The sequence below is a fragment of the Aquarana catesbeiana genome, linkage group LG06, assembly GCF_042186555.1.
Source record: "Aquarana catesbeiana isolate 2022-GZ linkage group LG06, ASM4218655v1, whole genome shotgun sequence".
NCBI lineage: Eukaryota > Metazoa > Chordata > Amphibia > Anura > Ranidae > Aquarana > Aquarana catesbeiana.
In genome coordinates, this window is record NC_133329.1 from 409,813,746 (window position 1) to 409,829,752 (window position 16,007).

General features: G+C 46.7%; 1 protein-coding gene across 1 annotated transcript in view; it reads right to left on the reverse strand.

Moving 5' to 3' along the window:
• The window catches only part of SEMA5B (semaphorin 5B), a 221,771-nt gene that overhangs the window by 38,046 nt on the left and 167,718 nt on the right, over nucleotides 1–16,007 (reverse strand). Inside the window, exons 13-15 of the mRNA XM_073635242.1 lie at nucleotides 14,301–14,448; nucleotides 5,952–6,177; nucleotides 2,920–3,138 (exon numbers count right to left, since the gene is read on the reverse strand). Coding sequence (XP_073491343.1) covers nucleotides 2,920–3,138; nucleotides 5,952–6,177; nucleotides 14,301–14,448 — 593 coding nt within the window. The remainder of the gene's footprint in view (nucleotides 1–2,919; nucleotides 3,139–5,951; nucleotides 6,178–14,300; nucleotides 14,449–16,007) is intronic.

Below are 16,007 nucleotides of genomic sequence, written 5' to 3' on the forward strand. Positions count from 1 at the left end.
TGAACAAGTGTGGATGAAGATTTCATTGATCACTTTGGCACTGTCTCTGATTTCTGCACGTATTTATTTGGACTCGTTTATGATTTATATCAGCTGTTGAATAATGTGCTATTAGCGCTGCACTTTTGACCTATATCCATGGAACAAAATATAGGCAAACTTTCGCTCTAAAGCTGCAAATAGAGAAATTCCTGATTTTTGTGCTCTCAGTCACCAATGACATTGATTGAGGTTGGGCGCACGCTGGCGATTTCTTGCAGTGATTAATCGTTAGTAGAAATGATTGATAGCTGCACATTTTGAAACGTTGTAGGAGTATCACCAATTAATCACTATTACGTCCTACTTGTGTTTTCCTCACTCCATAGGGAGCCATTTATTCCAAATGTGTAACTATTGATCTGCCCAATTATTTGTGACAACATAAAAATAAGTCATCCGCCGCTTTCATCCCACGCGCCGCATTATATGGCAGTGCTATAATTACATCACATCGACTTTCAGATCGCACAAAAACAAGAGGAATTCAGTTCCTACTACAAAGGAGCTTTTATGGCGGAATACAAACTCCACTTCAAAGGCGTCAATAAGGACATTTAGAGTGGAGCTCGTCCTCTTCTACTCATCGCTTCTTTTTTTCCCCCTCTGTGAATGTCTCTTCAATTATATTGCCAAGACTAAGTTTAAGCCAAACTCCAGAGGAAAACCTTCTCGTGTTCAGACAGGAAGTGAGGGAAACGCATACTACAAAAATGACAATGCTGTATCCTCCTTTCTTCATTCTACTTAACCCCAAAAAAAGGGGGGGGGGTCACTTCCTATCCTGGTGACACGACAAGAAAATATCTCCCCAATGGAGAGACAGAAATGACAGCAATAAACATAGAAAAGCAAGGCAGGGTTACTGGGGGGGGGTAAACAGCACTCCCTTCTCGGGCCCGGGCCCCATCAGGTCCACAGGGGTCTGGGCAGGGGCTACCTGTGGGCTGCTCACAGTCCAACTTCAGAACCCTGGGTGTCCCTTTTTCTACTCCTTATCCATGACTACAACACCCAGAATCCTGCGCTCATCAGGGAGGGGCCATGGCTAGGCAGAGCTCACTGCTTTGAAACTTTGGAGGATCTGCTGTGAGCCGGGCAGAGGGTGCAATGCCAATACTACAGAAGGGGCCCCCGGGGGCCAGCAAGGCACACTACCTCCAGGTGAAGCTTCACTCTAAATCCCAAAGACGGGGATGCAGAGTGGGGCATACTGGAGGATGCAGAAAGTGCAGAGTGTAGGGGGATAGAGGATTCAGGGGGTGCAGAGTGCGGGGTAATGGGGGATGCAGAGTAAGGGGTAGTGAGAAATGCAGAATGTGGAGTAAAGGGAGATGCAAAGCAGGGGGTAAAGGGCAGGGCTGCTGATAGAAATCATAGGGCCCCGTACAGCCTACCCTACTGGGCCCCCCTTTAGCCCCACACCTGGTCCCTCCTTCAGCCTCACCCCCAGCCCCTCCCTAGAGCCCGCCTTGAAACAAAGTGCAGGTTTGTCTTCAAGTGATATTTACCACTGAAGAGAGTGCCACCTATGCCACCAATGCCATAATGTATTACAGACAGTGCCACCCATGCCGCCAATGCCATAATGCCAATGGCAGCATGGGTGGCACTGTCTCTGCAGGCAGCATATATGTTATGGCAGCATGGGTAGCACTGTCTGCAGTACATTATGGCATTGGCAGCATGGGTGCCACCGTCTGCAGTACATTATGGCATTGGTGGCATGGGTGCCACTGTCTGCAGTACATTATGGCATTGGTGGCATGGGTGCCACTGTCTGCAGTACATTATGGCATTGGCAGCATGGGTGGCACTGTCTGCAGTACATTGTGGCATGGGTGGCTTTGGCTGCAAGCAGCACATGTGTTATAGGCCAGAACGCATGTGCTGCCTGCAGCCCGTGCCACCCAGTGCCAGTGCTGCAGACAGTGCCACCCATGCCGCCAATCCCATAATGTATAGATGCTGCTGCCCCAAGCAAGCACACACCTGTGTTAGCCGGGACCCAGGAGTCGCTTGCTCTCTGACCCTGCTGCTGCTGCCTGGACTGGAGTGTCAGTCAGTGTCAAAAGCAATTTTAGTCAGTCTGTCTGCTTCTTCCTTCTTTTCTTCTGCCGCTGTTCACCTCACTGCTTCTTCTCTCAGGCAGTGTAGAACAGAGCAGAGAGCCATGGTCGGGGTTGTTCGGTCATAGCTGGAGGAATTTTTTTTTTCTGCATGCATTCGTTCTCTGATCACGTTGCCCGGGCCCCCCTGCTGGCCAGGCCTGGTACAACAGGGCCAGTTGTAATGGCCTATCAGAGGCCCTGGTAATGGGGGATGCAGGGGGCGCAAAGTGCAGGTTAATGGGGGATGCAAGGGTGCGGAATTGTGGAGTAACGGGGGATGCAGAGGTGTAATGAGGGTACAGATAGAGTCATGGGGAATGCAGGACTTGCAGAGTGCTGAGTAATGAGGAATGCAGGGGGAGAAGTAAGATGTAAGGGGGGGTGGGGGGTGCAGAGTGCAGGGTAGTAGGGGTGTAGGGGGTACAGAGTATGGTGCAGTGGGCAAGGTCACTGATAGGGTGTACTGGGAGGGAGGCCCTTTCAGGTGAGCTGTACAGAGTCCCATGATTTCTAATGGTGGCCCTAAATTGACAGCAGACCAGGTTTTCTAAGTCTGCCTGTTTCTTTTTTTTTTCTTTTTTTTATATTTTTAGACTTTTTGCCCAAGCATGTTTAAATTCAACAACATTTTTCACCCATTTATTTAAAAAGTTTTGAAGTACACTTCTACTTTTAAATACCACCCCCTACTGGCTGAACATCCAGACATTGCATATTGTGTGGAAGAGTTACAGAATTCCCCCGGACAATGACTTGGTTGGTCTCTCACCTGGGCAGGGTTGGGGGTTGCAGTCCTGGAACTCAGTGGCAGATCCTGAGCAGGGAAGTCCTCCGTTCCGAGGTTCGGGATTATTGCAGAACCGTTTTCTGGATCGGAACCCCAATTCACACTCGCGGGAACAGACGGACCAGGCTCCCCATGAGCTCCAGCCGCCGCTGATTACACGAGCCGGACTCTTGCCATTCCGCATGAGATCATCCACCAGAGCTGGAGGGAGAATGACAGAAGACCATTACTCTATACCAATGGTTGTCAAGCATGCAAGGTGTAGGGTGCCTCAACTGTGGCCCCTGACAGCTCCAAAGGGCCACATATAAATTCAGTATATGACAGAAGATCATTAGACATTCTAGGAGGAGAGCATTAGAGAGTGCAGACCAGCAACAGGAAGACACATTATAGGAGATATTGAGATATTGAGGACATGCTACATGAGACTGCTCCTGCTACTGACTGTTGGGGTCTGAAAAGGGCCACACAGCAAGTACTCAAGGGCCACATGCGGCCCTCAGGCTGACGATTGGGCACCATACTCTATATGGTCAGTGTTAGGCTAGGGATATCTACCACTGTTGTAAAACTCCTACAAACAAAATCTTAGGGTGTTGGGTTGGGTCTTGGGGTTTCCGTATTAATCACTTGTAGGGTCACATCTGGAATATAAGGTCTGGAATTGTAATTAATAAAGGCTATGCCCACAATATTTTCATCCAGGTCTTGGGGGCGGGCAGGGATGAGTGACATGAAAGATTTTTTTTCTTCCGTATAGCAAAACTGGCACAGTTGCCCCTAAGGTAGAGTTGGGGGAAGATCTGTTTTGCCATCCCGTGGCTTCAGAGTTGTAACTGAAAGAACTTGAAGTATTTTTAGCCTTATTTCAGATGATGAAACGCGCCGAGCTGTATTGTGGCATGGTCTTTTTTTACTATGTATCAATGCAAATTATCCTGGTAACTTATTTGTCACATGACATGGTATCTATATATTATTATTATACAGGATTTATATAGCGCCAACAGTTTACGCAGCGCTTTACAACATTAGGACAGACAGTACAAGTACAATACAATTCAATACAGGAGGAATCAGAGGGCCCTGCTTGTTAGAACTTACAATCTAGGAGGGAGGGTCAAGTTATACAAAAGGGTAATAGCTGTGGGGGATGAGCTAATGGAGAAAATAGTGCAGTTGTTAGATGGAGGAAGGATAGGCTTCTCTGAAGAGGAAAGTTTTCAGGGATCGCCTAAAAATGGATACATTTGGAGACAGTCTGACAGATTGGGGTAGGGAATTCCAGAGGATGGGCGAGGCTCGGGAGAAGTCCTGGAGGCGGATATGGGAGGAGGTGATGAGGGAGCTAGAGAGCAGGAGATCTTGGGAGGAACGGAGATGGCGTTTAGGTTGGTATTTTGAGACTAGGTTAGTGATGTAGCTGGGGGCAGAGTTGTGGATGGCTTTGTAACTTATTGTTAGTATTTTGAATTTAATTTGTTGGGTGAGTGGTAGCCAATGGAGGGATTGGCAGAGAGGGGTAGCAGACACTGAGCGGTTTGTAAGGTGGATGAGTCTGGCAGCAGCATTCATGATGGACTGAAGGGGGGATAGTCTATTTAAAGGTAAGCCAATGAGGAGTGAGTTGCAGTAGTCAAGGCGAGAGATAACCAGGGAGTGAATCAGGAGCTTTGTGGTTTCACTGGTTAGAAAGGGACATAGTTTGGAGATGTTGCGGAGGTTGAGGCGGCAAGCTTTGGAAAGTGATTGGATGTGGGGCCGAAAGGAGAGTTCAGAGTCCAGGATAACACCTAGCACCCTGACATGTGGGGATGGGTTTATGGTTTTGCCATTGCTCTTCACAGAGAAGTCAGGGGAAGAGGCACGTGGGGGAGGAAATATTATAAGCTCGGTTTTGGACAAGTTGAGTTTGAGGAAGTGGTGTGACATCCATACAGATATGTCGGTTAGTAAGTTAGTGATGCGTGAGGAGACTGATGGAGTGAGTTGAGGGGTGGAGAGATAGATTTGTGTGTCGTCAGCGTAGAAATGATATTGAAAGCCGTGAGAGGCTATCAGCTGACCCAGGGAAGAGGTGTAGATTGAAAATAAAAGAGGTCCAAGAACAGAACCTTGGGGGACCCCGACAGAGAAGGGAAGAGGAGTGGAGGAAGTAGAATTGTAAGTGACACTGAAGGTGCATTGGGATAGGTAGGATGAGAGCCACTGAAGAGCACAGTCACGGAGACCGAGGGAGTAAAGTTTTTTGAGGCAGAGGGGGTGGTCAACCATGTCAAAGGCAGCTGAAAGATCCAGAAGTAGGAGTACAGAATAGTGTCCATTGGTTTTTGCAATTAGTAGGTCATTTGTGAGTTTTAAAAGAGCAGTTTCTGTGGAGTGTTGAGGGCGAAATCCAGATTGAAGGGGATCAAGAAGGTTGTTTTTAATGAGGTGGTCACTCAGTTGGTTGTAAACCAGGCGTTCAAGGAGTTTAGAGGAAAAGGGGAGCAAGGAGATAGGGCGTAGGTTGTTAAGATTGGTAGGGTCCAAGGACGGCTTTTTGAGTACGGGAGTGACCAGTGCATGTTTTAGAGCATCGGGGAAAACGCCAGAGGTGAGGGAGAGATCTATATATGTTTTTAACTTTTGTACAATACATTTTTTACATTTTATATGCATCTGTTGGGTTGATGGTGCCATTCAATAGCTATGCCCTAGAAAGCCCCTTTCTACAATGAACTAATGACTGTGGGTATGGGATGTGGGCATACGCTGACACTGAACCATTGTCAAAACATTTTCTGTATGTCAACATTGGCACAGTTGCCCCTAAGGCTGAATTGGGGGGGAGAGGATCTGTTTTGCCATCCCCCCGGTTTCAGAGTTGTAATTGAAAGAACCTAATGTATATTTGTCAGCCTTATTTCAGATGAAGTCTGACAAGACACATTTAGAAATATTAAAACAAAGCCTTTCACCAATAATAAAATAATAAAAAGAATCAGATTTCAGGTCAGATACAAACGTACAGTCTGTCTCACAGGCCACCGGGCCTTCGTTAGCACAGAATCGGGTCTCTATCTTCTTCCTCCCGAACTGCAGGATATGGGGGTCTGACAGTTGCGCTCTGCAGGTATATCGGAAACGCTGTTCCTGGCGCGATCCGCTCTGCGTGATGTTGACAGGCATCCAGGGCGTCCAAGGTGTGTTTCTCCGCACCTCAGGACATGCTTCAGGGTTACACATCCTGAATTCCTGCAATTTGGGAGAGAATGGGATAAATCCATACCAATACATAATAGATTCTGTCAGAAGAAGAGGAATTGCTGGAAGTTAACAAACAAGAATAGTAGCTTACGAGCGATTATTATGGGTAATGTAGGACACTTAGGAAGATTTTGCATTATTGAAGTTCCTTGAGGCTGCGAAATAGAAGATGATCAGGTAGGTCTGGAGCCACCAAAATAGGTTCAAGGTGCCCACCATTGGACTAACTTACTCAATTTTATTTAGCATCAGCACATCACCCCTCAACTGTCTTGAATCATTTCAAATGGAAAGGAGATCATGTGGTGGACCTGTCACAGTGGGGACACTATGAAGCCAAGCCGAGAGTGATAGAGATGTAAACCAAGACCATAATACAGAAGAAACTCACTGTGCTGGCCATTTCATGGTAGGGCAAAACTATGGACACTATCCCCATCAGTCTGAACATTACAAACTCTCGGTGGGTGCTGGCTGTAACCATACACACCTTAAAATGCTCCACATGCTGCATTTTTGTTGTCTATGCCGTGTTTCTTAAGGTCTTTTTGCCAAGATACAATGTACAGTAGTATCTGTTCTTATCAGTGTCCAGTAGGGGTGGTCCACCATCATTCTGGCCTTATGGCTGGCTCTATAGTATCTTGGCTGGTATGAAGAGGGTTCTGTGGGATCTTACCTAAGGAAAGGAACCTGAGTTAAGTACCTATTGGGTAAGGCGATGGCCAGTAGTACTTCCCATTTGTGGAGGATTCCGAGAGGCCCAGTGCCTCCTGATTTGAGAAGTGCTACCCTGTCTGGCCAGGGGTTGGGAGGCAAAGAGCCTGCGGTGTTGAATGCCCCCTAGCAGTGGCATCCCGGGGGTGCTCCTAGTATCACTATGGGTATGAGCACTAGACCATTACACCACTTGCACAATGCCTCATGAACGAGGCGCCTTTTGACTGAGACCACGGCAGTGTTTTTGTTACCAGGCCACAAGGCATAGCCATTGTCTTGCACATTGGTACCTATTTTATTTATGCACGTTTCACGTTTGTAAGTCTTGGGGGGGGTGGCCCTTAGTGTCCTTCCCCTCTTGCCTTGGGGGGTCTCTCTTCAGTAAAGCCCCACACCCAGTACTAGTTGGTTAGCTGATCGTGAGGAGTGGGGTCATTTGGCTAGGTGGACCTGAGTGTGCCTTGCTGCCATCAGGGTCTTCTGCTCAAGGGGGCAAGGAGGGGTCCTTCTTCTTTGGGAGGGGACTTTCTAGCATACCCTAGTGCACACTTTTTTGTGAGTTCACATGTTATTTTAAAGCCAAACTACAGATCATCTTTTGTTATGGGTGGGGGGTTGTTGGGGTGGGCAGATACACCTCTGCCAGGTTTTATTTCCCATCTACAATCTTGCTGGGGAGATTTCCCCTCATTTCCTGTTGTCTGGTGCAGACATATGCTATAACCACACACATCTAATACAGAGCGAGGAAGGCTTAGCACCTGTCCGGATATCATTGCTGTCTGCGTCTTCCCATCTCACTGCAAACTTACTATTCAATGGATGTTAAAAGGTACCAATATTCCAGAGTATATTGACAAAGAGAATTATTTAAAATATCTACAGACTTTTATTCCCCTTCACATTAAAACATTATTAAGATCACATTTCACCACATTACAAGCCATTGCAAAAAACCTCATTCATTACACAAAGGTATCTCTAGGTACAATGACCTCCTATTGTCTCAAAGCCTCGTGTTCCTCTCCCATAAATTGTACCTACTTGTTAATCTCAGATATTCAATTATCTTTTCATTATTCAAGCTCATGCTTGCAGAGAGATGAGACCACTTCTGCTGCATACATGATGCAATCAGGATAGGTAGTTTACAGCTACAAGGGCCTTGTGAGCCTTTATATTACACACTGATCAGCCATAACATTATGATCACCCACCTAATATTGGGTAGGTCCCCCCTTTGCCACCATAACAGCCCTGACTCGTCGAGACATGGACTCCACTAGACAAAGCATCACACTTGCATTCTTCCCTACACTACTGCATCCTGGTGCCATCTCTTCCCCAGGTGTGACACACATGTATCAAGCTATCCACATGATGTAAAAGAAAATGTGATTCATCAGACCAGGGCACCTTCTTCCATTGCTCCGTGGTCCAGTTCTGATCCTCACATACCTCTGAAGGTATGCTGGGGTATCTGGCACCAAGCCATCAGTAGCAACTCCTTTATGTCCTGTAAGTTGGGAGGTGGAGCCTCCATGGATCAGACTGGTTTTTCAGCACACCCCACAGATGCTAGATTGGATTGAGATCTGGAAGAATATGGAGGCAAGGTCAACACCTGAAGATCGTTATGTTCCTCAAACCATTTTTGAATTCATCAGACCAGGCCACCTTCTTCCAGTGGTCCATGATCCAGTTCTGATGCTTACATGCCCATTGTAGGCACTTTTGGCTGTGGACACGGGTCAGCATGGACACCCTGACCGGTCTGCGGCTACACAGCCCCCATACACAACAAACTGCAATGCTCTGTGTGTTTTGAAACCTATCAGAACCAGCATTGCCTTTTCAATTTGAGCTCCAGTGGCTCTTCTATTGGATCAGATTACATGAGCAAGCCTTCCCTCCCCATCTCCATCAATGAGCCTTCCCTCTCCAACTCCATCAATGAGCCTTCCCTTCCCACCTCCATCAATGAGCCTTCCCTGCCCACCTCCATCAATGAACCCCCCCGCCACCTCCATCAATAATACTTCCCTCCCCATCTCCATCAATGAGCCTTTCCTCCTCACCTCCATTAATGAGCCCACCCCCACCGAGGAGCCTTTTCTCCCCACCTCCATCAGTGAGTCTTCCTTCCGCCAACTCCATCAATGAGCCTTCCCTCCCCACCTCCATCAGTGAGCCTTCCCTACGCACCTCCATTGATGAGCCTTCCCTCCGCATCTCCATCAATGAGCCTTCCCTCCGTACCTCCATCGATGAGCCTTCCCTACGCACCTCTATCAATGAGCCTTCCCTCCCCACCTCCATCAATGAGCCTCCCCCCACCCTCAGCAATGAGCCTCAACTCCCCACCTCCATCAATGACCCTTCGCTCCCCACCTCCATCAATGAGCCCCCCCCCAGCTACATCAATGAGGCTTCCCTCCGCACCTCCATCAATGAGCCTTCCCTCCCCACCTCCATCAATGAGCCCCCCTCGCCTCCATCAATGAGCCTTCCCTCCGCACCTCCATCAATGAGCCTTCCCTCCCCACCTCCATCAATGAGCCTTCCCACCCCATCTCCATCAATGTGCCTCCCCCCACCTCCATCGATGAGCCTTCCCTCCCCATCTCCAAATGGCCTTCCCTCCCCACCTCTGTCAATAAGCCTTCCCCTCCCTCCACCTCCATAAGTGAGCCTTCCCCTCCCCCCACCTCCATCAATGAGCCTTTCCTCCCCACCTCCATCAATGAGTCTTCCCTCCGCACCTCCATCGATGAGCCTTCCCTCCCCCACCTCCATCAATGAGCCTTGGCCACCCATCACCCTGTCACCAGTTGGCCGGTTTTCCTTTCCTGGAGCACTTTTGGTCAGTCCTTGACCACTACAAACCGGGAACATCCCATGAGAGCTGCAGTTTTGGAGTTGCTCTGACCAAGTCGTCTAGACATTACAATTTGGCCCTTGTCAAAGTCCCTCTAATCCTTACACTTGTCCATTTTTTCTGCTCTCAACACATCAACTTCAGGGTCAACATGTTCACTTTCTGCCTAATATCCCACCCACTTTCAGATATCATTGTAATGAAATAATCAATGCTATTCACTTGACCTGTCAGTGGTCATAACATTATGGCTGATTGGCATGTTGTTATTATACTGATGTGATTTTGTAGATCTGATAACCCCTTTTATCTCCTGAAGAAGCAGATTTAACATCTGTGAAACGCGTTGTCAAGTGGTCTCATCTCCCTGCAAGTATCAGCTTGAATAATCAAAAGATAATTGAATGTTTGAGATTACCAAGTAGATACAAATTGTAGGAGATGAACAGGAGGCCTTGAGACAGTAGGAGGTCATTATACTTAGAAATTTATATCTTTGTATAATGAAACAAGAGGGTTTCTGATCTAAATAAAGTTTTAATGAGAACAAGAACAGTCTGATTTTTTTTTTTTAAATAATTCATTTTGTGAATATGCTCTCAAAGTTTAGTACCTTTTAAAGCTGAACTCCAGGAATTCCGCTACTTTGTAAAAACTGCAGGTATGCCATGCCTGCCGCCTCGTAGACTTCTATTATTCATATCTGACTGGTTGATTGCGCTTCAGGAAGAGAACTTCTGGAGTTCAGATGACTGCTCAATCTGGTCTCAGCTCCTTCAAGAGCAGAGTTGCTGGAACTGCTATGCCCCTCCCATCCTTCTGCCCATTCACAGAAGCCTTTGTATTATGTGAACTTATTCACAAAATACAAAGGCTTCTGTGAATGGGCAGCAGAGGAGAGGGGTGGGCATAGCTGCTTTTTGTGCTCCTCTCTTCTCACAACCAGGAGTATATACTCTGGGGAGTGCAATAAGCCTGTCACATACACCTCATGGCAAAGAACTCTCTGAGGAGCTGAAAAAAAAGTAATCGTTGCTCTACATAAAGATGGCCTAGGCTATAAGAAGATTGCCAAGACCCTGAAACTGAGCGGCAGCACCGTCAAATCTTGGGTGAGAACCTCCTTCTCTCAGCCAGGGCATTAAAAATGGGTCATGGATGGGTATTCCAGCATGACAATGACCCAAAAGACGCAGCCAAGGAAAGATAGGAGTGGCTCAAGAAGAAGAACGTCAAGGTCCAGGAGTAGTCTAGCCAGTCTCCAGACCTTAATCCCATAGAAAATATGTGGAGGGAGCTGAAAGTTTGAGTTACCAAACATCCGCCTGGAAACTTTATTGACTTGGAGAGGATCTGCAAAGAGGACAAAATCCCTCCTGAGATGTGAGCAAACCTGGTGGCCAACTACAAGAAACGTCTGACCTCTGTGATCGCCAACAAGGGTTTTGCCACCAAGTACTAAGTCATGTTTTGCAAAGGGGTCAAATACTTATTTCACTCATTAAACCATTTCCATACCGCCGGCCGTCATATGACGTCCTTGGCTTTCAGTGGAGATATCTGAATGATGCCTGCAGCTACAGGCATCATTCAGATATAGTTTTTTTTCAGAGCTGGCGATTCTGAGCACAATAAGAACGACCATAGCGGCTGTTCATCCACTTGATCGTTCTTAGTGGCGACGGGAGTTGACGCCCCTCCCGCCGCTCTCTGATGCTTCTCTGGGCTCTCCCGTGCGATCGGGGACCCAGAGAACGAATCGGCCAGCACCGGAAGAGGCATAGAGATTTTCAAGGGACCAGGTACCCGGCAATCTGTATGATCCTCGGAGGCCCGGGCGCGAAGTTATGACGTCACGCCCAGGCCGCACAAGTAAACAAAGTCAAGATCTCGGCTAGAAAAGCATCAGATCGTCAATAATTTTTTTTTTGGTCGGATGTTTTCCAGCCTGGAGGAGAAATGTGGGGTCTTATAGACCCAATATCTCTCCATAAAGAGGACCTGTCACACACCATTCCTATTACAAGGGATGTTTACATTCCTTGTAATAGGAATAAAAGTGATCAAAAAAAAATTGTTAAAGGGAAAGTGTAAATAAATAAATAAATAAATAAAATTAAACAATAATAAAAAAAAAAAAAACATTAAAGTGCCCCTGTCCCCGCGAGCTCGCATGCAGAAGTGAACGCATACGTAAGTCACGCCTGCATATGTAAACAACGTCCAAACCACACATGTGAGATATCACCGCGAACGTTAGCGCGAGAGCAATCATTTTAGCTCTAGACCTTCTCTGTAACTCTAAACAGGTAACTGTAAAAAATTTTACACGGTTGCCTATGGAGATTTTTAAGTACTGAAGTTTGGCGCCAAACCACGAGTGTGCGCAATTTTAAAGCATGACATGTGAGGTATCTATATATATTATATATTATACAAAAAAACTAACTACTGTTTTGTTTTGTTTTTTAATTCATGAAAAAAAATTTTTCCAAAAAAAAAAATCGCATTTGAAAAGTTACCACGCAAATACCGTGTGACAAAAAAAGTTGCAATGACCGCCATTTTATTCCCTAGGGTGTCTGCTAAAAAAATACATATAATGTTTGGGGGTTCCGAGTAATTTTCTAGCAAAAAAAAAAAAAGATGATTCTTGCAGGAGAGAAGTGTCAGAATTTGCGCGGGATGGAAGTGGTTAAAATGAAAATCAGTTTCTAACTTTTTTGAAATGCGTTTTTCTGGAAATTTTTTTAGTTGTTATTCTGTTTCTCACTTTTACAATAAACCGACCATTAAAATTATAGACTGATCGTTTCTTTGTCAGTGGGAAAACGTACAAAATCAGCAGCCAATCAAATACTTTTTTCCCCTCACTGTATCTATTGGAGTTTTCTTTTTTCCCCTCACTGTATCTATTGGAGTTTTCTTTTTTCCCCTCACTGTATCTATTGGAGTTTTCCTGTCTCAGTGACAACTGTCCCCTAATTTCGTGTCTGCGGGTCATAGGGACAGGAAGTGAGAGGAAATCCAGAGCCATCATGGCAGCAGTGAAAACTTGACAGAAATCTTTGCTCTTGCTATGATAAAACCACATGTTATGGCGCAAAAGGGTCAAAAAGAATAAATGCACTCACATGTGATGGTATAGGTGTGGGCACAAGATAAAAGCACTCCAAAAGGAACACCACCAGGGGGACCCGAAGTTGGTAGATAGAGGGGACAGAGAAAGTGACCAGATGCTTCAGAGTAACACCCGGAAGCATCTATGGGTACAGCAGAGCAGTGCCAGGAGGTGGCTAAGAGTACAGCAGAGCAGCGCCAGCAAGCAGCGAAGGGTACAGCAGAGCAGCGCCAGGAAGTGGCAAAGGGTACAGTAGAGCAGTGGCAGAAAGCGGCAAAGAGTACAGTAGAGCAGTGCCAGAAAGCAGCAAAGAGTACAGCAGAGCAGCGCCAGAAAGCGGCGAAGGGTACAGTAGAGCAGCGCCAGAAAGCAGCGAAGGGTACAGTAGAGCAGCGCCAGAAAGCGGCGAAGGGTACAGTAGAGCAGCGCCAGAAAGCGGCAAAGAGTACAGTAGAGCAGTGCCAGAAAGCAGCGAAGGGTACAGTAGAGCAGTGCCAGAAAGCGGCGAAGGGTACAGTAGAGCAGTGCCAGAAAGCGGCAAAGAGTACAGTAGAGCAGTGCCAGAAAGCAGCGAAGGGTACAGTAGAGTAGTGCCAGAAAGCGGCGAAGGGTACAGTAGAGCAGTGCCAGAAAGCGGCGAAGGGTACAGTAGAGCAGTGCCAGAAAGCGGCAAAGAGTACAGTAGAGCATCGCCAGGAAGCAGCTAAGAGTACAGCAGAGCAGCGCCAGAAAGCGGCAAAGGGTACAGCAGAGCAGCGCCAGGAAGCGGCTAAGGGTAATTAATGGAACCAACTTGGAACACACAGCAGGGTCAGAAGTTGGGTAGCAGTTCCAATTCCTGGAGAGCAGATGATGCCATATGCAAAGGGGCGTGGCTGTGTGTTTCAGGGCCATACACGCCCCTTTCTCAAGCCCTAAGCATTTATTCTTCCTGCGATCAATTTTTACACTTAGATGGTCTCACCCTCTGCGTTCTTCTTCTGTTGAATTTACTCTTGCCAAAACTTATAGACAACGTTAGGATGGGATTGGGCATTAATTGTCCCCAGAGGTAAAATCAAAGGGGTTACATCATCCGCTAAAAAAAAAAACCCAACACGGTTAAACTAATCCACATGGAGAACTTTGATGGGTCAAACTTCACAACCGATAAAAATGGATTTCACCACTAAATTTCTTTTGAGGTGTTAAACCTTCGAGGTCCCACAAGACAAATGTAAGAAGGTGGAAGGGCGCTCTCACTTTACTAGTCTAATAGTAGACGGTATTAGTGGACTACTCATCATAATTGGACCACGGACTTGCCCTATACATTGGCAGACCGTGTCCTGGATGGATGGATGGATGAGGTCACATGGGGGGGGAACTTGTCCTGAAGGATGAGCGACATACCTGGGAGCAGCCGGGGCAGGTGTTCCCGTTCTCACAGGTCCGCTGTCTGGTGTGGACCCCTCCTCCGCAGTCAGCACTGCACTTACTCCACGAGCCCCAAGAGGACCAGAAGATGGGGACTGGACAGGGGTTGTTCTCGTTGCAGAAACTGAAAGGAGAAAGAACAGTAAAGATCTGGAACCCAAACATGTTGGTGCCACTAGACAGGGGTCCGGCCTTCTGGGCCAGTGCCCATTACATCCACACACATATGGTGCTGTATATAATAAGGTGAATTACAATGTGACACACCAGTATCAGTTAGAGGTGGGGAGGCGGGATTTGATTCCATGTGATGTATCGTTACTGTACCATTCATTAAATTTTGATAAACCTTTTAAAATTAATTTGCAGTTTAATGGACTGTTAACCCGATAGGAGAGCCTCTCCTTGTTGGTGTGTAATCTCCATTACAAACGCTAACCAGGAGTATGTAATGTACAGAGATCAGGAGTATGTAATGTATAGAGTGCAGAGGTCAGAAGCATGTAACATACAATGTGCAGGGGGGCCAAGTGTATGTAACATGCAGAGGTCAGGGGTATTTAATGTACAAAGTGCAGGATCAGGAGTATGTAACGTACATCGTGCGGTCAGGAGTATGTACCCTACAGAGTGCAGGGGTCAGGAGTATGTAAAGTGCAGAGGTCAGGAGTATGTAATGTACAGAGTGAAGGGGTGAGTATGTGATGTACAGAGTGCAGGGATCAGGAGTGTATAATGTACAGAGTGAAGGGGTGAGTATGTAATATACAGAGATCAGGAGTATGTAACGTACAGAGTGCAGAGGTCCTGAGTATGTAATGTACAGAGTGCAGGGGTGAGTATGTAATGTACAGAGTGCAGGGGTGAGTATGTAATGTACAGAGTGCAGGGATCAGGAGTATGTAATATACAGAGTGCAGGGGTAAGGAGTATGTAATGTATGGAGTGCAGGGATCAGGAGTATGTAATGTACAGAGTGAAGGGGTCAGGAGTATGTAAACTACAGAGTGCAGAAGTGACGAGTATGTAATGTACAGAGTGCAGGGGTAAGGAGTATGTAATGTACAGAGTGCAGGGGTAAGGAGTATGTAATGTACAGAGTGCAGGGGTAAGGAGTATGTAATGTACAGAGTGCAGGGGTAAGGAGTATGTAACCTACAGAGTGCAAGGATCTCCACTAGCACTCCATGGAAAATAAAAAGTCCCCTCTCTGCCCCCAGACTCAATTGCCAGACTAATCGAGTCTGGGCCTGGGAGTCAGCTCTACCCCCCAGTGTCGCTTCCACCCCCACCTATGTTATCTACGTCTTCCTCTGTGCTCTGATAGTGACAAACGTCGCTAGTATAAGGGGGGCTGAGCACCACCATAGCACAGACAGAAAGCAAGTATGGTGATTTGCATTCATCAAGGACCATGTGTTATATTGCTGTTTAATATCCATAGATTAATTCCGGGGTGAACTTCCACTTTAAATAAATGCGATGTGTTAATGTGTGCAGAGTGTGCACAGCCGCACGCTTCTAGTTACCATCTGGAACATATAATAATGTTCTTTCAGCACTGGGGACTGCGCCTCTGAACATTAATATACAAGTCTGGGACATCTGGGGGTTAAATGCTATGCTTACCACACTGATTATGTGTGATTTCTGGTGCACTACAAGTCCCAGCATATCCTTCTA